General features: G+C 43.8%; 12 protein-coding genes across 12 annotated transcripts; 6 read left to right on the top strand and 6 right to left on the bottom strand. All coding sequences in view use genetic code 12, as the record gives it.

Moving 5' to 3' along the window:
* Positions 1 to 49: 49 nt before the first annotated feature.
* On the bottom strand, positions 50 to 2,995 carry MED16 (Med16p; the record flags this gene model as incomplete). Its single annotated transcript, XM_007377589.1, has 1 exon — positions 50 to 2,995. One exon carries the CDS (start codon positions 2,993 to 2,995, stop codon positions 50 to 52), a length of 2,946 nt encoding a protein of 981 aa, XP_007377651.1.
* Positions 2,996 to 3,365: 370 nt separating this feature from the next.
* On the bottom strand, positions 3,366 to 4,511 carry SHM1 (glycine hydroxymethyltransferase; the record flags this gene model as incomplete). Its single annotated transcript, XM_007377590.1, has 1 exon — positions 3,366 to 4,511. A coding segment is annotated over one exon (1,146 nt), but the record flags the coding sequence as incomplete, so codon positions are not given.
* A 493-nt stretch (positions 4,512 to 5,004) lies between these two features.
* PRR2 (Prr2p) lies at positions 5,005 to 5,976 on the bottom strand (the record flags this gene model as incomplete). The annotated part of the gene is made up of 1 exon (XM_007377591.1): positions 5,005 to 5,976. The coding sequence occupies one exon, from the start codon at positions 5,974 to 5,976 to the stop codon at positions 5,005 to 5,007; it is 972 nt and encodes a 323-aa protein (XP_007377653.1).
* Positions 5,977 to 7,109: 1,133 nt separating this feature from the next.
* On the top strand, positions 7,110 to 9,212 carry CPY1 (carboxypeptidase C; the record flags this gene model as incomplete). Its single annotated transcript, XM_007377592.1, has 1 exon — positions 7,110 to 9,212. One exon carries the CDS (start codon positions 7,120 to 7,122, stop codon positions 8,695 to 8,697), a length of 1,578 nt encoding a protein of 525 aa, XP_007377654.1.
* A 318-nt stretch (positions 9,213 to 9,530) lies between these two features.
* Positions 9,531 to 11,328, top strand: SPAPADRAFT_63509 (uncharacterized protein; the record flags this gene model as incomplete). Its single annotated transcript, XM_007377593.1, has 1 exon — positions 9,531 to 11,328. A coding segment is annotated over one exon (877 nt), but the record flags the coding sequence as incomplete, so codon positions are not given.
* Positions 11,329 to 11,441: 113 nt separating this feature from the next.
* Positions 11,442 to 14,573, top strand: SPAPADRAFT_57398 (ATP-dependent RNA helicase; the record flags this gene model as incomplete). Its single annotated transcript, XM_007377594.1, has 1 exon — positions 11,442 to 14,573. One exon carries the CDS (start codon positions 11,442 to 11,444, stop codon positions 14,571 to 14,573), a length of 3,132 nt encoding a protein of 1,043 aa, XP_007377656.1.
* Positions 14,574 to 14,873: 300 nt separating this feature from the next.
* GYP7 (Gyp7p) lies at positions 14,874 to 17,171 on the top strand (the record flags this gene model as incomplete). The annotated part of the gene is made up of 1 exon (XM_007377595.1): positions 14,874 to 17,171. One exon carries the CDS (start codon positions 14,874 to 14,876, stop codon positions 17,169 to 17,171), a length of 2,298 nt encoding a protein of 765 aa, XP_007377657.1.
* A 114-nt stretch (positions 17,172 to 17,285) lies between these two features.
* Positions 17,286 to 18,513, bottom strand: SPAPADRAFT_158033 (CIP1 protein; the record flags this gene model as incomplete). Its single annotated transcript, XM_007377596.1, has 1 exon — positions 17,286 to 18,513. The coding sequence occupies one exon, from the start codon at positions 18,165 to 18,167 to the stop codon at positions 17,286 to 17,288; it is 882 nt and encodes a 293-aa protein (XP_007377658.1).
* A 1,108-nt stretch (positions 18,514 to 19,621) lies between these two features.
* SPAPADRAFT_52747 (putative serine/threonine-protein phosphatase) lies at positions 19,622 to 20,701 on the top strand (the record flags this gene model as incomplete). The annotated part of the gene is made up of 1 exon (XM_007377597.1): positions 19,622 to 20,701. The coding sequence occupies one exon, from the start codon at positions 19,622 to 19,624 to the stop codon at positions 20,699 to 20,701; it is 1,080 nt and encodes a 359-aa protein (XP_007377659.1).
* PNC1 (nicotinamidase) lies at positions 20,242 to 21,978 on the top strand (the record flags this gene model as incomplete). The annotated part of the gene is made up of 1 exon (XM_007377598.1): positions 20,242 to 21,978. One exon carries the CDS (start codon positions 21,052 to 21,054, stop codon positions 21,739 to 21,741), a length of 690 nt encoding a protein of 229 aa, XP_007377660.1.
* On the bottom strand, positions 21,742 to 22,458 carry ISY1 (Isy1p; the record flags this gene model as incomplete). Its single annotated transcript, XM_007377599.1, has 1 exon — positions 21,742 to 22,458. The coding sequence occupies one exon, from the start codon at positions 22,456 to 22,458 to the stop codon at positions 21,742 to 21,744; it is 717 nt and encodes a 238-aa protein (XP_007377661.1).
* Positions 22,459 to 22,580: 122 nt separating this feature from the next.
* Positions 22,581 to 24,605, bottom strand: ENP2 (ribosome biosynthesis protein; the record flags this gene model as incomplete). Its single annotated transcript, XM_007377600.1, has 1 exon — positions 22,581 to 24,605. The coding sequence occupies one exon, from the start codon at positions 24,603 to 24,605 to the stop codon at positions 22,581 to 22,583; it is 2,025 nt and encodes a 674-aa protein (XP_007377662.1).
* Positions 24,606 to 24,687: the final 82 nt, after the last annotated feature.

Below are 24,687 nucleotides of genomic sequence, written 5' to 3' on the forward strand. Positions count from 1 at the left end.
TTATTTAGTTTATAATCAACACTTGTCTTGTTAGTTACAGAGTTAATATTTAATGTCTATTTGATGTGTTTACATTCACCCAGACACTCCCGCAAAGGCAAGTTCTTTGAAACACCATCGTCCATAACCCAGGACCTACTGACCCATCAAACACAAGCGGGTCACTAACAAGACTCACGGCCCGGCATCGCGTACACTTTCTGATTTCTCCTCCGCCAATAGTAATCTTCCTCAAAGCGTCAATGTATCCGTCCTGCATGCGCAACCTAGGTGCAATCTTACTAGTGCTGCTGTCAACAAGGACAGGCGATGACTCCCTCAGTTGATCCCTGATAATGCCAATATCTAGCCAGTCCACGTCGAAAAAGTACAAGTCAGACGCTTTCAATTCTCGGTTGATGTTTGCAGCGTATCGTTCGATAATATATGGTGCAATCTGGCTCATTTCACCAGTTATTTCTCCACGACACACGAGTTTCTGTTCAAGTCGTAATACCACACCTGGGGTGGTGACCCTCGTCGATAGTTCCTTGGTAATTAATGCGTCACATTCACGGAGAAAGTTTTCAAAAAGCAGGAGCGTGAGCGGCGCATGGTCACATATGGTAAAGTACCGGTTCAAACTCTCCTTCATCGGCGTAAACAACTTGTTGGCTTCATTCAAGTCTTTGTGCAACTTCTTGAGGATCTCGTGGGTCTTTCCAATGGACGAAATGGCATACATGATAAACAAACGTGGCACTTTAGAAAGTATCACAGGCAACACAATAGAATTGGCAATGGTGACTCGCGAGTTCTTGGAGTCCTCGTCTCGTTTGCAGAGCGAGAGCTGGAGGAGCTCCTGGTTGAGGTAAACCATGAGATCAATCAACCACTTCATATTCCCAATCAAACTGACTATGCACTCGGCCCGCGCGATTGAGTCCTGGAGACTATCTTCAGATGGCTTCTTCTTCAGGATCTGTCTGTAGATGCTCGACAAACTAAACATGATTCCAAAGGAAGTGCTTCGTAAATTCAAAATCATCCATGCAATATCACTGGAAATGCTATTGGTACCAAGGAATTCACCAAGAACTAGTTGCAAACTAAGCAACTTTTGCAATGGTGGGTTCAGCAATAACTTATCAACAGACTCCCGACTAAACCCATCCAATTGGAAGTTTATCGCTTTGTGACTTTCCGTGATTATCGACTCCACAAACTTATCAAGAATAACATCGACGTTGCTGTTTGCTTTGGTTTCACTTAACTTAGCTCGCAAACGAACAATTTCCGATTGGATGAGCACAAGTAAGTCATCGCTGCAAGTGTTGGTATAGCATGTGTATGCGTGTCTGAATGCAAACCCTACGGATGTGGTGAACAAATCTCGCGAACTGTAACCTGTATGTCTTGTCTTTTCCACCATCACAAGCGACAAGTTTGGCTTGTCTGAATAGACTTCGGTATATACAAGGGATGTCATGTTGGGTGATACTGCAAGGATTAGTGGGTTGGTGTGAGGGATTTTGGGGAAGGAAAACCCCACGTCGAAGATCGTGGATATTGAAGTTGGTGGGAATTGTTCAGTGCTGTGAGTGACTAATTTCCACGTGGACAAGTCGATAACGTCAATCTTACCATCCATGTACGCTATCAACATGTAGAAATCGTTGAGTACGGTATTTATGTGTCGGATTTGCCCCAGACGGGTAATCTTGTCCATTAGTGTGAGTGTAACCGATTTCTTGGTTGGGGTAGAAGGCGAAACCACTCCTTTTCGTGCACCAAGTTCCATAAATGCATCACTGACAAGATCAAGTTTGTCGGTGATATTATATCTGTAAATTATAGATGTAATATGATCCGATTGATTGGTGTATGCATAGCCTATCAATACACTAGGTTTACTGTCCTTTTCCGCATTAGCTGATATAACATCTACCGAAACCAATTCACCAATAGTGTACTTGACATTATCCACATCCATCTTATCCTCGTCCAGATCATCTTCGTCATCAAGAAACTTGACCGCTGGTTTCATATCATGAATCCGATTCACCGTCATTTTGACTGGTTTCTGAGCTTCCTTGGGTGTATGGTAATGCTGATCGACCTTTTGTCGCTTAGCGGCTTCCACAAGGAACCCCCAGTCAATCACCACGGAATAGGTTGAGATTGTGTCTGTGATTGAATCGTAAGCGGTGATGATAATCTGTTTGTCGTTGGCGAACCCGATAGACGCTTTTGTAATTACGCTGATTCCGTCGGTCAACCCCACACATAACTTGTGATACTCGACTTTGTGTTCACCCTGGTAGTAAAGCATGAACTGGCCGTTTTGCCTAAGGGCAACGCACGCTTGTTTGGTGGCTAGTGGATGGGTGGCACCATGGGGTGGGAACAGGGATGCGCCGTAAGTATAGGCAAATTGGCCGTTATTAGAATTGGGCACTGGTGAATTGGAATCAGGCACTAGTGTGGCTGGTTTGTTCATCAATTGGGCCTTTTCGATATTCATCCATTTGAACGCGATGATGGAAGCGCCTGGGTTGACGGTTGATTTCAGGTCTTGGTTTATAATATCGCGGTAGATCATCTCCATGTGGTTGTATGAGGTTAGTTCATAACTAGGCAGGAATGTAGTGGGCAGGGTTCTTCCAGTGGTGGTGGTAGTGGTGGTGGTGGTGTCGTCTAATAGTCCCACCCCGGCTAAAAGAATGTAGAAGTTTCCGTACACATCGGCAATGGCCAAGTCGGTGTTGAGGGAGCTCCAACTGACGAGGCTTATCTCTGGAAGGAAGTTGTTTTCTAGTTTGATGTTGATTGGTTGTGGTGGTGCCAATTGCCAAGTCTTTCCATTGATGTTTTCCAAATAGGTGAGGTAAAGATTGTTTGTGGAAGAAGCTAGTGGTGAGCTGTAGGCGATGAATCCATTCTTTGACCACGATATGAGCTTGGATGTGTTAGTTAGAGATGCCAAGTGTTTATTTGTTAGCGATTGCTTGTCCATGTTGGCTCCTGATGGTATAGAAAGACGGTTGTATGGGTTTGTGTGGTTTCTCTATAGTAAAAAAAATTCAACTACAAAAATTTGCCCAGTGTACAACTGGTAGCGCGTAGACTGCAAATTGCATTGCAAGGCTCCAAAGACATGTGTATACAACCATGTGTGTGGATAGAGGTGTGGATAGAGGTGTGGATGGTGGTGTGGATGGAGGTGTGGATGGAGGTGTAGATAGAGATGTGGATGGAGGTGTAGATGTAGATACAGATACAGATGTAAATGCAGATATAGCTATAGATACAGATGTAGATACAGATGTAGATATAGATGTAGATCTAGATACAGATACAGATACACATACACATACACATGTAGTCTACAAATCACCAGGAACAGGGAAGGTGGAAGCCCATTTGGCAACTTCTTCACCTAATTCCTTAACAGCACTACTTTCGTCAGCCAATTTCTTGAAACTGGCCAATAATTCCTTTGGAACTTTACCTTGTTCTTGTTGCTTCAACTCCTTCGAGATCTCAACAGCACGGTCAATGTACTCGGAAACTTTAGTAAAGTCCTCCTTACCGAATCCACGAGTGGTCATGGCTGGGGTACCGACACGTAACCCACTTGGGAAAAGGGCACTGACGTCACCTGGCACAGTGTTCTTGTTGGCAGCAATATTGGCTCTTTCCAATACAGCCTCGACTCTGGCACCATCAATGTTCTTGGATCTCAAGTCAATAAGAATCAAGTGGGTGTCGGTACCACCGGAAACCAACTTGAATCCACGTTCAAGCAAAGTGTCGGCAAAATGCTTGGCATTGTCAACAACGTCTTGTTGGTATTGCTTGTATTCAGGCTCTTGACATTGCTTGAGGGCAACAGCCAAGGCAGAAATGGTGTGGTTGTGTGGTCCCCCTTGGTGACCTGGGAACACACTGAAGTTGATCTTTTGTTCAAGCTCGTATGGGATTTCCTTACCCTTTTTAGTAACCTTTCTAATACCCTTTCTAAAGAAGATCATGGCTCCTCTTGGACCACGCAAGGACTTGTGTGTGGTGGTAGTGACAATGTCGGAATGTGGGAATGGGGAATCGGTGACTCCAGCAGAAACCAATCCGGAAGTGTGGGCCATGTCACTCATCAAGTAAGCGCCAACCTTGGTGGCAATCTTTTTCATTCTGGCGTAATCAATGACACGAGAGTATGCACTGGCACCGGCCACGATCACCTTTGGTCTGAACAAAGTAGCAGTCTTTTCCAACATGTCGTAGTCAATCAATCCGGTTTCTTCGTTCAATCTATAAGGCATGGTTTGGAAGTATTTAGAAATGTATGAAATCTTGGTGGTGGCAGTTTGATAGCCGTGGGATAAGTGACCACCATGAGGTAAATCCAACCCCATGATACGGTCACCGACTTCCAAAATGGCCGAGTAAGCGTACAAGTTAGCAGGGGCACCACTGAGCGGTTGGACATTAACACCCCATTCGGCTGGGTCTAATCCAAATGCTTCGAGGGCTCTTTTTTGACAGAGGGACTCGGCCTTGTCGATGATTTCATTACCACCGTAGTAACGTTCGCCAGGGTAACCTTCGGAGTATTTGTTTTGCATCTCGGACCCAAGCAAGTCCATGACGGCCTTTGAAGTGAAGTTTTCACTAGGAATCAACGTAATTGAGTTCTTTTGTCTTGCTCTTTCTTGGGCAAGAATGGAAGCCATTTCGGGATCAACTTCGGAAACAGGGAGGGAAACAAGCGATTGGGCCTTGTTGGCGTAACTACGCGCAAGCAATGCCATTCTTGGCATTGACTTGGCCTTGATGAATGTACGAGAAAGCATGGTAATTAACTATTTCCTATTTCTTTCTTTCTCTAAGAGGGAGGGGGTGGATCGTTGGCCCTTATAAGTCTTGATGAGTCAACGAAAAACTCTTTTTTTTTCTTCAAAAATATCAAACACCGGAAGCGCATTTTTCACATCACGTGGATTGTGGGGGAGCAGTCAAACCGAGTCAAACTTTGACCTTGTCCGGGTTAAAGTTTATATGGTGATCAATGCCGCACAAGTTTACCCCGTCACAGAACCCAATCAGAGTAAACCAAGTGTCTTTGTAGAAGTCAGCTATGGAACTGCGTGTCTCCGGGTTGCATTCAAATATTTGACTCGTGAGTGCATGCAGAGCCACGGGCAAATGTTGAAGCACTGATTGTTTCAAATGGATAGTGGTCAGCGCTTGATCAGACTCCGGTCGTGCAGACTCCGCATGGAACTCTTTATACTCGGGATCGTTCCATCTTGCTGACTTCCACGGGAATTTCCTATTCCACAAGTAGAATAAAATAATCCCCACACTCCACACATCGACTTTGGTTCCATGATACTTTATCGACGTGTACGTCTCAGGTGCAAGATATATCTCACTTCCTACTATCCCTATACATACTTCCTTCTCATCAGCGGTGGCGAAATCAATAATCTTGATTTGGAAATGATCAATGTCAAACACGACATTTTCTAGTTTTAAATCTCGATGACATATTCCTCGATCATGCAAATAGTTTACCCCAGCGACAATCTGTCGCCAAATACACAACATCTCGTTCTGGTTGTACTTGTGCTTGGGTATCACTCGAATGAGCTGGGCCAAGTTGGCAGAGCCAGCATCCATGTAGAACTTGACGGTGTTGCCCGAGAGCGATACATCATACTTGAACACTTTGATGATATTGCGATGGTCAAGCTTGGCAAGAAGGTGATACTCGTAAAGCACTCGTGTCTTGTACTCGCTCCGCAGTTCGTACGTCTCTTTGCAATGGTATGTCTTGACCGCGTAAAGGAAACCGGACTTGTGCTGAAAGAGTTCGACAAATCCTGAAACCCCATCACCGAGCGCCATTAGTCGCGCATCTTGTCGGGAAAATTTTGGATGCGGCTTGGTGGATACAGAGTAGGTCGAGGAAGCAGTGGAGACGGTGGACTGCATGCTGTCGCTTCGCATAAGCGACGCAGAACTGGAGTTCTTGAATAGTGTTGATAATCCCATCTGCTTGATGCCTTTGTTGGTAAATCTTGGATCCAAGTTAAGAAAAAAAAACAAGACCGTTTCTTTTTTCTGTTTGTTGATTACCCCATTTTGTGACTTTTACATTTGTGAAAATTGACATATCCAGTGAGGTTAGTCGTGATTACTTTGGAAAGGTATGTTGGAATTGATTGCGTGAAAGTCATGTGGGAAGCATGCTGACAATAATGTAATTACCGCACATTTGACAGGCTCGTGCATTATAGACTTTGCAGTAGCTGTTGCAGTTGCAGTTGCAGAAGCTGTTGTAGTTGCAGTTGCAAATTTATTCACAAAGTTACAAGAGAACATGCAGCCAAAGAATCCCGGCTGCTTCGGACTTTAACCCAGGCATCTATCACAATACAAACATATCTTTGATTAAAACAAGTAATTCAGGATGGTATTATGATGTTTTCGCGTGATTTCCGATGCACATGTTAATTTTGGTATTTTGTTGCAAAATTTTTATAAAATATATTTGAAGAATCAATTACGTATAGAATCAGAGAATAACATACTATTAGAATTCCACACCCATACACCACCATATTTACATCGCTGCTATTTATAACCGGCAAGGTATTCTCCGTTGTCACCTAAACATAAAAGTCATGTGACAATTTTGAGCCGTTCGCCCAAATGGGGCGCGCCCCCAGCTCCCCCCGATTACGGATTTTGGGATGCGCGGGATTTATCCCCCTTATCAGTGGGGGGGGGGGGAGGATAAACTTTATGTGGTATTTGCCCACCACTCAAGGGCACCAAACTGTACGTTGAAGCTGGTGTTATCTTGTACAACCTACATAGTTAATTGATAATAGACAATTTCTAAAACGTACACCCAAAGCCAAGATCTGGCGGCTTTAATTTCATGTTTCATCTTGACGGCAAAGCTGCCTCTCATTGTAATGTTCACCCGCACTTTTTTTTTGGGGGGGGGGGGGGGCGAGGGGGGTCTTAATCCAGCCACTTTCGAGGTTTATCTTTTTTTACCTTTTCCTTATCATTTTCTTTTCCTCTTTTCTCCTTTTCCTTCTTTTCCTTCTTTCTCTACACACAGTCATGAAGTTCTCAACTGTAGCTACCGCTGCCACATTGGCAATTGCCTCTGTGAATGGTCTTAGCATTCCAAACCCATTGTCGTCGCTCCAACAAACCCTCAAGTTAGAAAATGCCTTCGAAGCAGCCGATATCAAACAATTTATCGGTGATATGATGAAACAATCGCTTCCCATGGAAACCAAGAAGTTATGGTCGGAAATGATGTTGAAGTTCCCCGACACCATGTCCAAGTTATCCTTCAAAGGTCCCCCAGCCAAGAAGTTGAGAAACCTCTCTTCGCAATTTATCCATGTCTTGGATGACGCTTTCCCCGGGCACGGCTTGAGAATCAAGTCCACTCCCGAATCCCTCGGTATTGACACCGTCAAGCAATACAGTGGGTACTTGGATGTCAAGGAGGAAGACAAGCACTTTTTCTACTACTTTTTCGAATCGAGAAACGACCCTGCCAACGACCCAATCATCCTTTGGCTCAATGGTGGTCCAGGCTGTTCCTCCATGACTGGGTTGTTCTTTGAATTGGGCCCTGCTTCCATCAATGCCGAATTGAAGCCAGTCCACAACCCACACAGTTGGAACAACAACGCCTCGGTGATTTTCCTTGATCAACCAATTAACGTTGGTTACTCATATTCCTCAGGCTCCGTATCCAATACCATTGCTGCTGGTAAGGATGTTTACGCCTTCCTTGAATTGTTCTTTAAGCACTTCCCACAATACTCCAAGTCGCAATTCCACATTGCTGGTGAATCCTACGCTGGTCACTACATTCCAGTTTTCGCCACTGAAATCTTATCCCACCCAGAACGTTCCTTCAACTTGACTTCAGTGCTTATTGGTAACGGGTTGACTGATCCTTTGGTTCAATACGAATACTATGAACCTATGGCCTGTGGTGAAGGTGGCGAACCATCCGTTCTCTCTCCTGAAGAATGTCAAGCCATGAACAACTCCATTCCAAGATGTACTTCGCTCATCCAGTCGTGTTATGACTCCGAATCGGTGTGGTCATGTGTCCCAGCCACCATCTACTGTAACAATGCCCAAATGGGTCCATATCAACGTACTGGCCGTAATGTGTACGACATCCGTACCATGTGTGAAGGATCCAACTTGTGCTATTCCCAATTGGAATACGTTGACCAATTCTTGAACCAACCAGAAGTCATGGAAGCCTTGGGTGCTGAAGTTGAGAAATTTGAAAGTTGCAATACAAATATTAACATGAACTTTATGTTTGCCGGGGACTGGATGAAGCCATACCACACTCGTGTTGCTGAGTTGTTGGATGCTGACTTGCCAGTTCTTATTTACGCTGGTGACAAGGATTTCATTTGTAACTGGTTGGGTAACCAAGCATGGACTAACAGGTTGGAGTACAAGAACGCCAAGGGGTTCTCCAAGGCTGAAGTCAAGAAGTGGAAGGTTGGCGGTAAGGCTGCTGGTGAAGTCAAGAACTTTGACAAGTTTACATTTTTGAGAGTTTACGGTGGTGGTCATATGGTTCCTTTCGACCAACCTGAAAGCTCATTGGCTATGGTCAATAGCTGGGTTGCCGGAGACTATGCCTTGGCATAAGCGTAAATCGTTAGCTTTTATAAGTCGATTATATAACAGTAAAATTTAGTATAATTCGAGAGATACCCGAAGCGAAGTGATGAGAGATGTGATGTTGTCATGTAGTAACAGCCGAATACACAAAATATTAGCCGGAGAATACGAATTCTTTGCGAGACAGTGGGGATGGTTCGTAAATGTGGCCTCATGCACCGAAATCGAAATCGAAATCGCAATTAAAGTTGGCAGTTGGCAGTTGGCAGTTGGCAGTTGATGTCTCGCTACGACTTTTCTTGGTATACTTCTGCGCGTGTGCTACTGTCTATAACTCAAGCTATAACTCAGGATATAACTGCAGACAAACTTGAAGGAGTTCCCGGTATAACTCTGGAATAATAACACAACCCGGATTAGTCATTCGAGCCCTATTGTTTAGCTGGTCCGTCAGCCGTGTAAATAACGTATGTTATTTGTCTGTGCAACTGACAGAGTGCCTAGTAAATACCCGTAAATACCAAGATCTACACTAGTGTGTTACAAATACTGCTGGGTAAATATACTAGTTATCTGCACTTTCTACATTCAAGGGTTAGAAGCTGCACAGGTACAATTCCGAACATAGATTGGTATACATTGCAGAAAGCAACAACTGCATTTCGCGACATTGGCTCTTTATTTATTTTGGTTTTCTGTGCAACCAAATTTCCTAATTGGGCCAAAACAACAATAAACACACAGGACGTAAACTCAGTGCCTCAGTCCCAAGCCAACTCCACTGTGCAACTGATCCACCTCCTTGGTTTCCATCACATCCGTTGCCGTTTTACGAGGTTACGCTTCTTCCTCCCCTCTTTGGAAAACTGTATATATATACACACACATACATATAAAACCTTCATCTGCTAAGCCTTGGCTACTACACTGTAAGGTACTAATATGCTCCGCGTTGTCCAAGTAATCACAGGTGTGGTTGTCGTTGGACTTAGTGTGGCCCTGGCCGTCCTACTATTACTACTGCCACGCCTGTCCCTGCCCCACCAGATCCTGCATGAACCTGTCCCGTTGCTTAACGTTGTATCGGGATTACTACTCAGTGTTTTGATTATCATCAATTCCATCATAATAGGATATATCCAACTCCTGTTGCAACTAGTGATATCGTTAGTGTATATAGTATCGGGTATACTTCAAGTGGTGACCACTCCTTCAACCTCACATACTATTATATTTATTGTCGATGTGATTTTCATAACATCGTCGATGTTGATTTCCCTGATCAACTACTTGCAACCACTACTGCTACTACCACCATCATCACCACAACAACAACATCATCATCACCAACAAGACGAAGAGTCCACTATCGGATCCACCATCCATCAAGATGAAAAATACACCTACAAATTATCCACCCCCAATAATCCAATCAGAACATCCATCAGCACCCCCAATTTCGTCACCCATCAAACAAAAAAGAACAACAATAAGGTCCAAACGAGTAATTCATTGCTGACCTTGGTAAGTGCCAGCACAAATAACATCTCACGAGACCCATCCAGTCTACTCATGCTAGAAGTAGACGACGAAGAAGAACAAGAAGAAGACGTGACCGACATCGTTCGCCGATCTAAACTGATGATCGTCAGTCGCAAAGTTAAGCGATGGAAGAGCATCCACGAGGAAAAGGCCTTCCTCAGCAACGTCAATGACTGTTTGCTTCCACCAGTGCTCAAGGGGAACAAAGAAAAATCGCCCATACAAGAGCAACAAGAAATACAGGACCTTCCGTACATTGCCGAATTTGACGAGCTGAATGGCGACGTTGAGTTTGTGGCTGACCCGGAAGATTTGAAAGTACGAAGAAAACTGGACTATGGTGACGTTCTAACTGGTTTAGAACCCATTCCTCAGGTCATCCAGCCTGATCCTACTAAACGCACCATCACATACTATACTCCTCCGCCCAAGGAACTAAGAGCAGACCACATCGACAACATGAGCGATTTATCCACCACTACACGAAACCCATCGTCGGAAACAACTCCGCTGTTTGCAATCGACAAAACCGCGGTGCCGTCTCGCATACCCACGCGCACACCGTCGCCACCAACAACAAAATCCGTGCATACTTCACCCTTGCGCAAGCTTTTTCAAGACAGCAGCCCCAAACGAATCCTCAAACACAAACACACGAGCTCATCGATGTCACGGTTGATTGCTAGTCCGCACAAGGTGAACCAGCACCGTCATAGCGTGTCGGTGCCCACGTTCAAACTCCACATTGAGGCTATTGACCAGTGGGATGTAAATACCAGCTACAACAGCGAGGAAAGCCGGAATAGTAGTGTTCCTAGTGCTGTGCTAGGACAATATGATCGGGAAAAGTGGGATGCGTTGAAGTTAAGGGGACAGGTGTAACTTATGTGTAATGATTATTTAATGTGTGTGTAGTTTGGACCGAATCAACATACTTGTACATCATGCTACCATGTGATATGTAAGAAGCCCATCTTGTTAGAGCTTTGTCAAGCACGAAGGTCGCCCGTGGCTCTTCCCCCACACACTCTCTATATATATACACGTACATACGTACATACATACACACATACCTACATAGCTAATGCGCTTGGTATGGCAATACAAGCTCTTTCTATTGTTTTATTGCCCTTTGTATCCGTACTGGTGATGATCTTCAACTGCGATGAGACTTAAAAAAAAAAAATATAACATAAATTTAAGTTCTTCATCTACTACAGTCATCAGCAATGGACGACTTATTCGACGTATTCGACGAGGCGCCAGCTGCTGCCCCAGCCAAGATCGAAGAGATTAAACATGTTGAACACAAGAAGCGTCAATCGGAGAACACCGCTAAGCAAACCGGTCCCAAAAAACAAAAGACCGAAGCCAAGCCAGAAATCAAACCGGTAGTGTTTGACTCGGTTGAAATTGAAGCATCACGAGAAGTCGCCGTCTCAGCCGGCCTTCTCTCCTCTGCCACACCTACTCCTGAAGACAAGTTGAAGTTGCGCCATCAAGTGCGTCACCAGGTGGCCATCCCGCCTTCATACCCTTACACTCCTATCGCCGAACACAAGCGGGTCAAAGAAGCCAGAACGTACCCGTTCGTGTTGGATCCATTCCAGGATACGTCTATTTCCTGTATCGATAGAAACGAGAGTGTTTTAGTATCTGCGCATACTTCCGCTGGTAAGACCGTGGTGGCCGAGTACGCCATTGCCCAATCGCTCCGCGATAAACAACGTGTGATTTACACTTCTCCCATCAAAGCGTTGAGTAACCAAAAGTATCGTGAACTCCAGGCAGAATTCGGCGATGTTGGGTTGATGACAGGTGATGTCACCATCAACCCTGACGCCGGGTGTCTTGTGATGACCACCGAGATTTTGAGAAGTATGTTGTACAGAGGATCGGAAGTCATGCGGGAAGTAGCCTGGGTCATTTTCGACGAGGTCCATTACATGAGAGACAAATCGAGAGGGGTGGTTTGGGAAGAAACGATTATTTTGCTCCCGGATAAAGTCCATTATGTGTTCCTTTCCGCTACTATTCCCAACGCTATGGAGTTTGCTGAGTGGATAGTCAAGATCCACAACCAGCCCTGCCATGTGGTGTACACTGACTTCAGACCTACCCCCTTACAGCACTACTTGTTCCCAGCTGGCGGAGATGGTATCCATTTGGTCGTCGACGAAAAGGGGACTTTCCGTGAAGAGAATTTCCAAAAGGCCATGGCCACAATCAGTGACAACACTGGTGATGATCCTTCGTCGGCTGATAAAGGAAAGGGAAAGAAAGGACAGACGTTTAAAGGTGGTAAAGGTGATGCCAGTTCTGATATTTACAAAATCGTCAAGATGATCTATATGAAACGATACAACCCCGTGATTGTCTTTTCTTTCTCCAAACGTGATTGTGAGAAACTCGCCTTGAAAATGTCCAAGCTCGATTTCAACACCGACGAAGAAAGAGAAGCATTGACCAAGATCTTCCAAAATGCAATTAATCTCCTCCCAGAAGCCGACAAGGACTTGCCTCAAATCAAAAACATCTTGCCGCTCTTGAAACGTGGGATTGGGATCCATCATTCTGGTCTTTTACCTATCCTTAAAGAAATCATTGAAATCTTGTTCCAGGAAGGTTTCTTGAAGGTGTTGTTTGCCACAGAAACCTTCTCCATTGGATTGAACATGCCGGCTAAAACCGTGGTTTTCACCAGTGTGAGAAAATGGGACGGTGTTGGATTCAGATGGGTGTCCGGAGGTGAATACATCCAAATGTCAGGACGTGCTGGTCGTCGTGGGTTAGATGACCGAGGAATCGTTATTATGATGATCGACGAAAAGATGGAACCGCAGGTGGCCAAGGGAATGGTCAAGGGCCAAGCTGACAGACTTGACTCGGCGTTCCATTTGGGATACAATATGATTCTTAACTTGATGAGAGTGGAGGGTATTTCTCCTGAATTTATGTTGGAAAGTTCGTTCTTTCAATTCCAAAATGCTGCTAGTGTGCCTGTCATGCAAAAACTGATGGATGAACTTTCGGTCGAACTTGAACAGATCCAAGTCGACGATGAACCTACTGTCAAGGACTACTACGAGTTCAAGGCGCAATTGACAAAGTACCAGGCCGATATGAGAAAAGTTATTACTCACCCTGGCCACATCTTGCCATTCCTTCAAGAAGGCCGTGTTGTCAAGGTTAAAGTCGGCGAGCATGATTATGACTGGGGGATGGTTGTGTCATTTGCCAAACGGAATGCCAAGAACCAAGATTTCACCCCACATGAAGCCTACATCGTCACTGTGTTTGTATGTACCATGTTTGTTGACTCGCCCGTGAACTTGATCAAGTCGTTCAACCCCGTGTTGCCTGAAGGTATTAGACCTGCTGTTCGTGGAAGTGAGAAATCCAGGGCTGAATACATTCCAATAACGTTGGACAGTATTGAAAAGATCAGTTCGGTGAGATTGCGGGTTCCTTCTGATTTGAAGTCTGCTGAGGCCAAGAGAAGTCTTGTGAAAACCCTCAAGGACTTGCCCAAGAGATTACCGGATGGAATTCCATTAATGGATCCAGTGGAAAGTATGAAGATTAACGATAACGAGTTCAAGCTACTCCTCCGCAAGATTGATGTGTTGGAAGCCAAGCTCGTCAGCAATCCATTGCACAACACTGCCAGATTAGCGCCACTCTACGAGAAGTACGCTTCGAAAGTGGAGATTGAAAACAAGATCAAGTCACTCAAGGAGAAGATTCTCGAAGCCGAAGCCGTGATCCAGCTCGACGATCTCCGCAACAGAAAGCGAGTGCTTCGTCGTCTCGGGTTCACCAAGACCGACAACGATATCATTGAACTCAAGGGCCGTGTTGCGTGCGAAATCAGTACCGGGGACGAATTGCTCTTGACGGAACTCATCTTCAATGGTAACTTCAACGAGCTCACCCCGGAACAGTGTGCTGCTCTTTTATCGTGTTTTGTGTTCCAAGAACGGGCCAAGGAAGTGCCTCGACTCAAACCCGAGCTTGCGGAGCCATTGAAGTCGATGCAAGAAATGGCCACGAAAGTGGCCAAAGTCAGTCGTGAATGTAAGATTGACATTATTGAAAAGGACTATGTTGAGAGTTTCCGAGCAGAATTGATGGAAGTGACATTTGCATGGTGCAAGGGTGCTACGTTCTCGCAGATTTGTAAAATGACGGATGTGTTTGAAGGGTCGTTGATTAGAATGTTTAGAAGGTTGGAAGAGTTGATTAGACAGTTGGTTATTGCTGCCAAGGCCATTGGAAATTCCGAGTTGGAAACCAAGATGGAAGCCGCTTTGGAATTGGTTCATCGTGATATTGTTAGTGCGGGATCCTTGTACTTGTAGTTGTAACATTGCATATTCTTTATACTTCTATATTGTTAATGTATATTACTTTATTTCAGTTTGTGTAGAATTTGCAGCTATCAAAATTGTCATCTGCATAACCAAGTAATTTGGTAGCGTGGCGAGGCAGGCGCAGACACGCAGCCAGACAGACAGACAGACAGAAAAAAAAAAGTGACTGTGACAGTTGTGGGGGAATTGCTATTTTAAGGGGCAAAGTCAGGGAGGACATCAGCTACAACTACCCTTTGACACTCAACCAGTCCTCTTTTAAGCAATAATAGTTACTCTACGCTGGACATGTCATCTGCTAGAAAAAGAAGTTTGCTGTGGGATGAAGTCGAACTTCTCTTTGTTAAATCCAAGGTCTACTTGCATCCCACGCCATCGAAACGAGACAACATCAGTGGGTTTCTCTCGTTGTCCCGCCCTGCCAATTCGTCCAATCTTGACATAATTTTGGCATTCACGCCAGAGAATCAGTTGTCTAGTGAAGACAGGAAGGTTTACGAACAGGTTGACGTTGAGGATATCCAGCTTGATTTGGAATCGTTGAGTCTTCAGCATAGTCAACCCCTGAAGAAACGGGTCGACAGCCTGCGCATCGTCAAGAAGCCTTCGGCATCAGTCCTCTCTAGTTACTCATTCAGTTCCGTTTTGTCGTATGTGTACTCCATCCAGTTTAGAATCCCCTCCCATGGGTATTGGTATGGCTCCATTGTGGTCAACACTCAGGACGGGGACAAACTCCCCATTATGTTTTTCCATGACGATGAGTCGCCATCCACAATCAAATCCAACAAACTCCATAATCAAAGGTTCGATCCGTTTGGAAACGAAGGCGAAATATACTGGGGTGGCGTTGATTTCCGCAAGGCCCTTGAGAAGGTCGTCAATATCCAGCGATCAACCATTGAACCGTCAGTATACTTGATCAACCCGCAATCTACCGATTTGCGTAACTTTGCTCCCTTCAAGACCAAGCAAACTCAACAGCCGCAACCACAGCAACCAGAAATTGAATTACCTTTTAAGCTTCCCGACGTCAGTAAATTCATTGCTACTGCTAAATGGAAAGTGTTGGAAACCGTAGCGACATTTGGTGCCAAGACTAGAAATCAAGTGCTTGATATTATTGAAGACAATGCACCTAAGCCTTTGAAGGAAATCATGCGCCAACCGGAAGTGCAGCAGATCGGCAATGATTTCGAATCGGCCCGGATTTACTTGGCTAAGTGGGCGCAACAGGTCAAAGAAGAGGCGGAGCGCAGTCAGAGCAAGTATATGCTTGATTACGATTTGTACAGCAAGATTAATCGTGAATTAGGGTCTAGTGAAGTGCTCACGGACGAGGAAATTAGTTGCACCAGTAGAAGAGCAGAGGTTTCTCGTCAGGAATGGAAATCGTTTTTCGACTTCAGTGGGAGATTGTGTATTACTGCTGACGAAGTCAAGGGTCGGATTTTCCATGGTGGGTTAGCTCCAGATGTTAGACCGGAAGCATGGTTGTTCTTACTAGGTGTTTATCCCTGGGATTCATCCAGTGAGGAAAGAGAAGCACTTCAGAATTCATATGAAAGTAGCTATCAAGAGTATAAATTGAAATGGGTTAACGACGATGACAAGAGATCTACCGAGTTTTGGAAAGATCAGAAGTTTAGAATTGAAAAGGATATTAACAGAACTGATCGAAACTTGGACATTTTCAAGAATCCAAGAAAAAAATCAAGAAGCTCAGGTGAGAGCAGTGGCAAGAGTCGTGAATCATCACCGGAAACCCCAGATGAGGAAGATTTCGATGATGAGTTTGATATCTCCAATATTCGTAATCCACATTTGTACATTATGCGAGAAATCCTATTAACCTACAATGAATACAATGAGAATTTAGGATACGTTCAAGGAATGACGGACTTGTTATCGCCACTTTATGTTACTTTTCAAGATGAAACACTTACATTCTGGGCATTTGTCAAGTTTATGGATCGTATGGAACGGAACTTTGTCCGTGATCAATCAGGCATGAAGAAGCAAATGAATACCCTTAATAAGCTTCTCCAATTCATGTTGCCTGACTTGTATAAGCACTTGGAGTTGTGTCAGTCCAATGATCTTTTCTTTTATTTTAGGATGTTGTTGGTGTGGTTTAAGCGAGAATTAGAATGGGATCAGATGTTGAGATTGTGGGAGATATTCTGGACCGATTACTACTCCAGCCAGTTTCACTTGTTCTTTGCCCTTGCTATATTGAGTGATAATGAGCGGATTATCATTGCTCATCTCAAGCAGTTTGATGAGGTGTTGAAGTATATGAATGACTTGTCGATGAAGCTCAAGTTGGATCCATTGTTGATTCGTAGTGAATTGTTGTTTTTGAAGTTCAAGCGGATGTTGGATATTATTGATCGCGATAACAGTTTGAAGAAGTTGAAGTCGGATCCGTATGCTGGTGAGTCAAGTAGTGCAGCGGTTGCTGCTGCTGCTGCTGTCAATAATGACGGAGTCATTGTTGTGGGTGATGAGTTGCGTGAGTTGTTGAAACATGAAATCATCATTCAGAAGGAAGTGGAAAGACCAGAAGGTGTAGGCGGTGGGTAGGTTATTGGGTTTGATTTGGTTTGGTTTACGTTTGCGTTTGCGTTTATAGTTTAATATATTGATTTAAGAGAAACACGTAGAAAACAGTATATAACAAGCGAAATAGAGGGTGAACTAATACTTTGTCCACTCCCAAACAGATTGATTGGGGTTTATTAATTCATTATCCTTTTCATCATAGTCTATTCCATGGGCACCAATAACATGCAAATACCAAAGGAAATCATTCCAATTAAACCCACCAGTTTGCTTTAACTTTTCATTTAATTGTTTTCTAGCTTCATCAGTAGTGATCTCGCTCGATTTTTCCAACTTTACGTCATGTGTCTGTTCGTATTTGTCAATAGCGTCTGCATATGAAATGGAACCAGACTTGACTTTGATCTCATCTGGAAGAGTATCGATTGGCGTAGTTGACACGGCAAGCACAACATACCCGATATCTTCTACTCTCGTGAATGGTACCTTGGTATTCAAATCGCCAATTTGAAAATAAGATTTGGTCTTGGGGTCAATACCCAAATGTCCCACAACTTCATACATGTATAACCCAGGTTGAGCAAAGAAGGTGGTGATTATATCCACAGCTTTCACACCCATCTTTCTGACATTCTCACTGTGTGAGATCTTGTTGTAGAACATCCCTGGGACAAACTCGTTACATACTGTATAATCAGATCCAAATTGAGAAGGTATGAATAGTTTTGGTTTGACTTTAGCCACGATCTGTTCCGTGCAAGCAAATAAGTCAGGGGTACAAGCAAGCAATTCGATAATCACATCAACACCAGGTAGTTTAGCGGCGATGGAATCTACAGTGTCGGGGTTGATCTCCGTCTTGATGTATTCGATTCTGTCTGTGGATGTTTTATCTTTACGCGTGATGGCCTTAACGGGGAATTTCAACTTGTTATCGAACTTGCCTGAATTGATGGCATCGATTGTTGGTTGCCCTAAGGAGCCATGAAGACCAAAAACTGCAATTGAAACAGACATGTTGAGCTTTTTGCACTACAGACAAATTCAAAGCAGTTAGGGGGGAGTTTAGCTTCTATTTATATTGACACTATTAAGCGAGATACATAATTAAACAGTGGGATTTAGGGGGGACGTAAAGTGTATTTTTGCAAAATTGTACTTGTTACTTATCTTTCTACACACTCGATTTAATAACACATCAAAGGTGTTTCCCAATTAACAATCATATCCTGGTAGGGATTAGATCAATATTGGGATAGCTGTTGTTCTTCGATTATGTTTTGCAGTTTATATATTGGACCAGAAATCGTAAATAGCAGTGTGAACAGAACAGCGGTCCGAAATAAGTATGTATTGGATTTTTGATTTCCAAAAAAAAAAAGTTTCACAATGTAATGTGTTCTTTTCAGTCATCTTGTATATACAGTTATCATTTGGTATTGGATTGTTAAGGGAGGCTGGGTTTGAGAGTGGTGTGCTTGCGGGGTTGGTGAAAGGGCTCTTGTGGCTGTTGAAAGGTGTACTTGGTTCTTAAATGCAGCTTGTAACCGATTACTAGAGTCTCTGGGGTCTTTCCCACTTGCTTAATAATGAACGTGGTTTCTATGACAAATTATCCAAAGGTATTAAAATTAAACAAAAGATTTATCTTTCAGTAGCTAATGCAAAAGCAGGGATAGCCCCTGATAGATACATATTTTGTTTAGCTTTAATATCTTTGAATAGTTATTTATATAAACCAGCTTCTTTTCGTCGGTTCGTTGGAAGGATTGTTCCGCGAGTTGCAAGGTAAACAACCTGGTAACCAACAGGGGTTTCAAGTTGCAGCTTAATAAATTTACCGAGGTTTGTGTTGACGTGAAGACACCCTCCACCCCCCTCACTACCAAGTTGTACAGTGATATCCTAACTATAATCAATCCCCTCTGGCTCCGAATCTTCACATCATGCAGCGTATCTTTAAAGAGCTTAGATGAGATAAGGCCAGTGTTCGAAGCTTCCACACCCAATCTTTCAACAATGGACCTACCATGGAAGATAGCACCTAGAAGTTTTCTTGAAGGGTGGCCATATATTGCAGATCCGACGAACTAAACTAAACTAAAAAATATCTCCACCTTTTTTGTGACACGCTGGCTGATACCAAGATTTCTTAATTTCCAATCAGTTAAACAGACTATGCAAAAACGCAAGTGCAAACCCACCATATCTCTCTCTCTCTCTCTGGACCGTTGGTGCTACTGTGGATATGTAAACTCATTCCACCATAACTACAGCGGTGGTTGCAGGTTTTTACTCCACAAAAGCCGAACTATTGTCGGCATTAGTTTATTTTTTAGTACTGCATTACCGAAGAAAACGTGCTCATCGTGTTTCAAAAAATAAAAAAGAAACAACATAAAAATAAATACAAGCCAGATTTGCTCAACTGCAAAAGAACTCCATCACCTATTCAATCAATTCTTCATAGCATGAACGAACGCACACCGCTAAAGATCCACTCGGATGAAGAAGCCCAGTATGAAATCGACGATTCCGATGCCGAAGAAACCGTCGGATTAAGCACGGGCTCCAAATACCTCCTAGGCATATCATGCATTGCCATCCTCTATCTATTCACGGTATTCTTGCCAAACATGTTCATCCCAGCTGCCACAAACTTGGTCAACATCAGTAAAATATCGGAAATTGATGCGGTGTTATCCCCCGTTGGCACCTCCAGTTCAAAACGCCACGTTTCTCGACTCATCCTTATCGGAGATGTACATGCCCACTACACCGAATTACAACATTTGCTCAAAAAGGTAAAATACGATAGGAAGCAAGACTATGTGGTGATGCTTGGGGATTTCATCACAAAGGGTCCCGATTCAATCAAGGTGTTGGACTACTTGATTGACAATGAGATCGATTGCATAATGGGCAACCATGAGTACAATGTGTTGCAGAACTATGCTATATTCCACGGATTACAACAACCACAATTTGAGCTTGTTCCTGATGCGTTTGTGCCATCTACTATCCGTATAAAAGACCTGTTTAATAACGATCCAGAGTTTCTCCTTGCCAAGAAACTCCAACCTAAACATATCCAATACATAAATAAGTGTTCAGTTATAAAGAGATTGGGAGACACTCCAATAATGGGGAAAAATAAGCCAAAGGGTGTCATCCCGGGTATAGCAGTGCATGCCGGTATACGATGGGACATAACCCTATCTGCACAAGACCCGGAAGAAAACCTTGAAATGAGATCATTTATAGGACCATACTATAATGAAACAACATCAGATCCTAGTTTGCCAGATGCGGTATCTTGGTCAAAGATCTACAATATGAAACAGAAAGAGGGAGAAGCAGTGGAAAGAGTCAGTGTTTATTATGGACATGACGCAAGACGGGGATTGAGTCTTAAAGAGTATACTAAAGGTTTGGATACCAGATGTTCACGAGGCGGGGAACTTACTGCCATGGTTATTAGTCTGGATTTGGGAAAGCATGATGAAGTTGTTTACACTGAGGAAACTGTTCTGGTCCAATGCCAGGAATAGTGTATCTGCAATGTATTTATTTACAAATAGCTAGAAATATATGTTTTATGAATTATATGAGCCCTTTGTCGGCATTTTCTTTCATGAACAAAACAGGAAACGCAATTGCCAAATAGTAACTTTAACTAACATGCGCGTAGCCACATAAATGTGGAGGTTACTGCATTCAGAATAGGAATAGCCATATTGAGTCAAACTATATTTGCAACTAACCAGCAATGTCGCACGGGCGACATTGGTTCTGTGCAAGCGAAAGTTTAAAAAATGTCGCACACTGAAAATCATCCCACTCTATTAGCTCCACCCTTCCCCTTCTCCTTCTCCTTCTCCTCCTTCTGCCCCCTGCAACCATGAGCAAAGTAGCATTGGCAGTAATTGACCTACAAGAAGACTTTCTACCACCGGATGGATCACTCGCCATTGCCGATGGTCGATCAATCATCCCCAAAATCAACAAACTACTATCCAAGCACAACTGGGCCGCAATTATCAATACCCAAGACTGGCATCCTCACAACCACATCTCGTTTGCATCCACCCATGGCGTAGCCCCTTATTCACAATTGCAATTTACACATCCTGAGGGCAAAATTGACGCAACTACCAATCAAGCACAAGTGATGACGCAGTACGTGTGGCCAGACCATTGTGTGCAAGACACCGCTGGCGCCGCCCTTGAACAGCTGTTTGCAGACGCATTCAATCAGATCCAAGGCGAGAAAACTAATGTCAAGAAGGGATATTTAGTAGACCGTGAGTATTACTCCTGTTTCCAGGATTGTTGGGGGTTGCATCATACAGAAATGCAGCCATATTTAAAGGAAAAGGGAATCACAGACGTTGTGTTTGTTGGATTGGCTTACGACTTCTGTGTTATGAACTCAGCAGTTGATTGTGCAAAAGATGGATTCAATACTGTCGTGTTGAAGGACTATTGCAAGAGCGTGTATCCTGACAAGATTGCAGAAACTGACAAGGTGTATACCGATGCTGGTGTTCGCATTGTTGAGGATAAGGACTTGGATGCACTTTTTAAATAGCTATTCTTGTATGCCTAGTCTGGCTAGTAATTGTTGACGTTTTTTATCAACTAACCATTGGGAAACCTGCTCGTTTGTAGGGAATTGGTCGAAGTTGTACATGTCATCATCTCCTTCTTTTTGTGGTTTCGCCAATTCCATTGATCTCTGTTGTTCAAACTTTAATAAAGGATCATCTGTGCGATTCACCTCATCAAAGTATCCATAATACGAATAATCAATTCTGCTTTCCCTTGCTCTTTCTTCATTCTGTAGCTGTTTCTTCTCGTCCTCTTTGGCTCTTCCCTTCCCTGGTTCTCGTTTCTGTGCCTCGATCAACTTCTTGACATCATCCAACTCCTTGGCCCTTCCAAAATATCTATACCCTTTAACGTTTATCCCACTCGACGTCAAATCCCGAACATTCAAGTAGTCATTGCCTCCAAGGTCACGGATATGATACTCCCATGCCCGCTTCTCCTTGAATAACTTGTTCAAATCATCGTTAATCTCACGAATGGTAAATTCGCCAAGGGTAGAATCCTGAATCCGTGTTAGTTTGGTGGATATCTCCGAGATGACTGTGGTTCTCCATTTCTCGGCTTGGGGAAGTGATGTTACTTTTTGGACGTATTTCGGACGAAGGGTGGGGTCAGAAATGAGGACACCAGCTTCTTGGGCTTTATACTGGTGGAATCTATTAAGAGACGATTGTGCCTTCTCTTTATTTCTCGACATGGTGTGTGTGGTTGCAGTGGTGATTAACAGTTGGTGTATGTGTTTGTTTATGTGATGTTTTTCGAGATGGCTTAACTATGCAGGAAATAGAACTCTATTAAATTATCTACTATACAAATCATCTACATTCCTCTAAACTTGTTTCTCGATGCAATTCTACGGCCTTCGAATCTTTGCTTGGTTCTTCCCTTCAATTCTGCATCTTCGTCGTCTTCCTCCTGTCTGAACTTAACCTTACGTTCCTTCTTCTTTGGAACAAACGTCAATTCAGCTTCACCCCGAGCATGACGACGTAATCTGGCATCATCATTAGTATGTTTCTTACCAACCTTATTAATCTTGCTCACTTGTGATCCAAATGTCTCGTTCTGTTGTGATACCTGTTGAGGAGTGTCGGAAACCGCCTTCATTTCATTAAGGAATCGTTTCTGTTCTTCCTTCTTTCTTCTAAGCTTGGCCAATTCCTTCTCAACCTTGGCTCGTTGGACCTTTTTGGTTTCTTCATCTTCACTTTCTTCACTTTCGCTCTCCAGCTCCTCCTCGTCTTCGCCTTGATCTGGATTAAGTCTTTCTTCATCTGACTCTTCAGCAGCAGTCAATCCACGAGATCTGGTCGAGGTTATATCCTTGGCAGATTGGACCGGGTTCAATTGTTTATATTCATGAGACTCTTCATCAACAGCAAACGCAGGATTCTCGAACATTTCCTTGAATCTCTCGTCGTTAACAACACTCTCGGCCATGCCTGACCCAATCTTGGCCTCCAATCGAGTAGCCAAGTCCTTGTTGACCTTGATCTTGGTGCTCTTGATGGCACCGGTACTTCTGATTCTCGATTCTCTTTCTTTCTCGATTTTATCTCTGATTTGACGCTCACGTTGATCACGCAAGGAGTTAGGATTAGCGATAAGATTGACCTTTTCGTATAACTCAGTATCGATAAAGAACCCATGCATGTATGATCTCATGACCTTGGAACCAACAAGATGGGACAAGTTCAATTTAGCCACTTCGTCACGAGTGATGAATCTGTAATTGGAGTAGATCGAATCACTTGGAGTCTCCTCGAGCTCTTCAGTGATATTGTCCAAGAATGAACACCATTTGGGTGCTGGTCCCAAGTTAGGAATATAGTATGAATGCATTGGTTGACCTTCGTTGGCAAGGAAGAACATTCCTGAGTCAGGGACATGCGCTACATCATTGATGTCCACGGTGGGTTCCATGGATGCAAACGGCTTCCCTTGGTTTCTATCCCAGATCTTGGCAATTCTCTTGTCGGAAGACAAGATGTACTCAGTTCCTGGCAACCAGATCAACTTCTTGATGTCGTAGCCATACCCTTGGTCCTTGACTAACGATGGAGTATCGGTACGCAAATCATAAAGCAAAGTATGTCCTGAACTTGTTCCAAGGGCGAAATTCAACCCGTCGTTTCTGAAATTCACGGCAGTGACACCAACGCTTTGGTTCACTTGTTCGTCAACGTACAACTTCCCCGCGCGTTGCTTAGCTCTAGGATCCCAGAACTCAACGGCCCCATCTTCCAACGCCACACTGACTAACCCATGCACGGGGTTTATATCCACGGCATTAACACCGGAGTCAGTTTCAAGCACAAAGGGATTGAGGAACCGCCCTTGTTCCAAGTTAAGTCTGTAGAGCTCGTTCCCCAGGGCACCCACCATCAAATCACAATTGACGGGGTTATAACATAAACTTCTCCCGAACTTGGGGATCCTCGTTCGGTAATGGATTCCACCTTTTGTCTGAAATTCGATACTTCTATCATTCTGCAAATGGACACTCTTGGTCCAGTCCTGGCTCAATACCAAAAAGTCAACGTTTTCACAATCAGTGTGTCTGTCGAACTTGAGCGACAAATTGGCAAAGTCGTATACGTGGATCTGTGGCTTGTAGGTACCAGTGGCCATGGCATATTGGCCATCGGGAGTAACCCTAATCTTGTTGGATGCTTCCAGGAATTCGAAATCTTGAATAAGATCAATCCGGTTCTGGTAATCTTGGTCGAGTTTGAGCGCTCTCTTTCGTTTCTTGGCAATCCAGTCGGGAAGCGAACGCAGAACGTTCGTACCGGAGACTTGATACACTGACACGTCACTTGCGGATGTGGATTTCAAGACCATTTCTGTACGTATTAACTCTATGCATAAGAAGTCTTACGAAGAGATGAGGAAAATAATTCTTTTTTTTTTTTGTTCTCGCTCG

This window comes from Spathaspora passalidarum (assembly GCF_000223485.1).
Source record: "Spathaspora passalidarum NRRL Y-27907 unplaced genomic scaffold SPAPAscaffold_8, whole genome shotgun sequence".
Lineage (NCBI taxonomy): Eukaryota > Fungi > Ascomycota > Pichiomycetes > Serinales > Debaryomycetaceae > Spathaspora > Spathaspora passalidarum.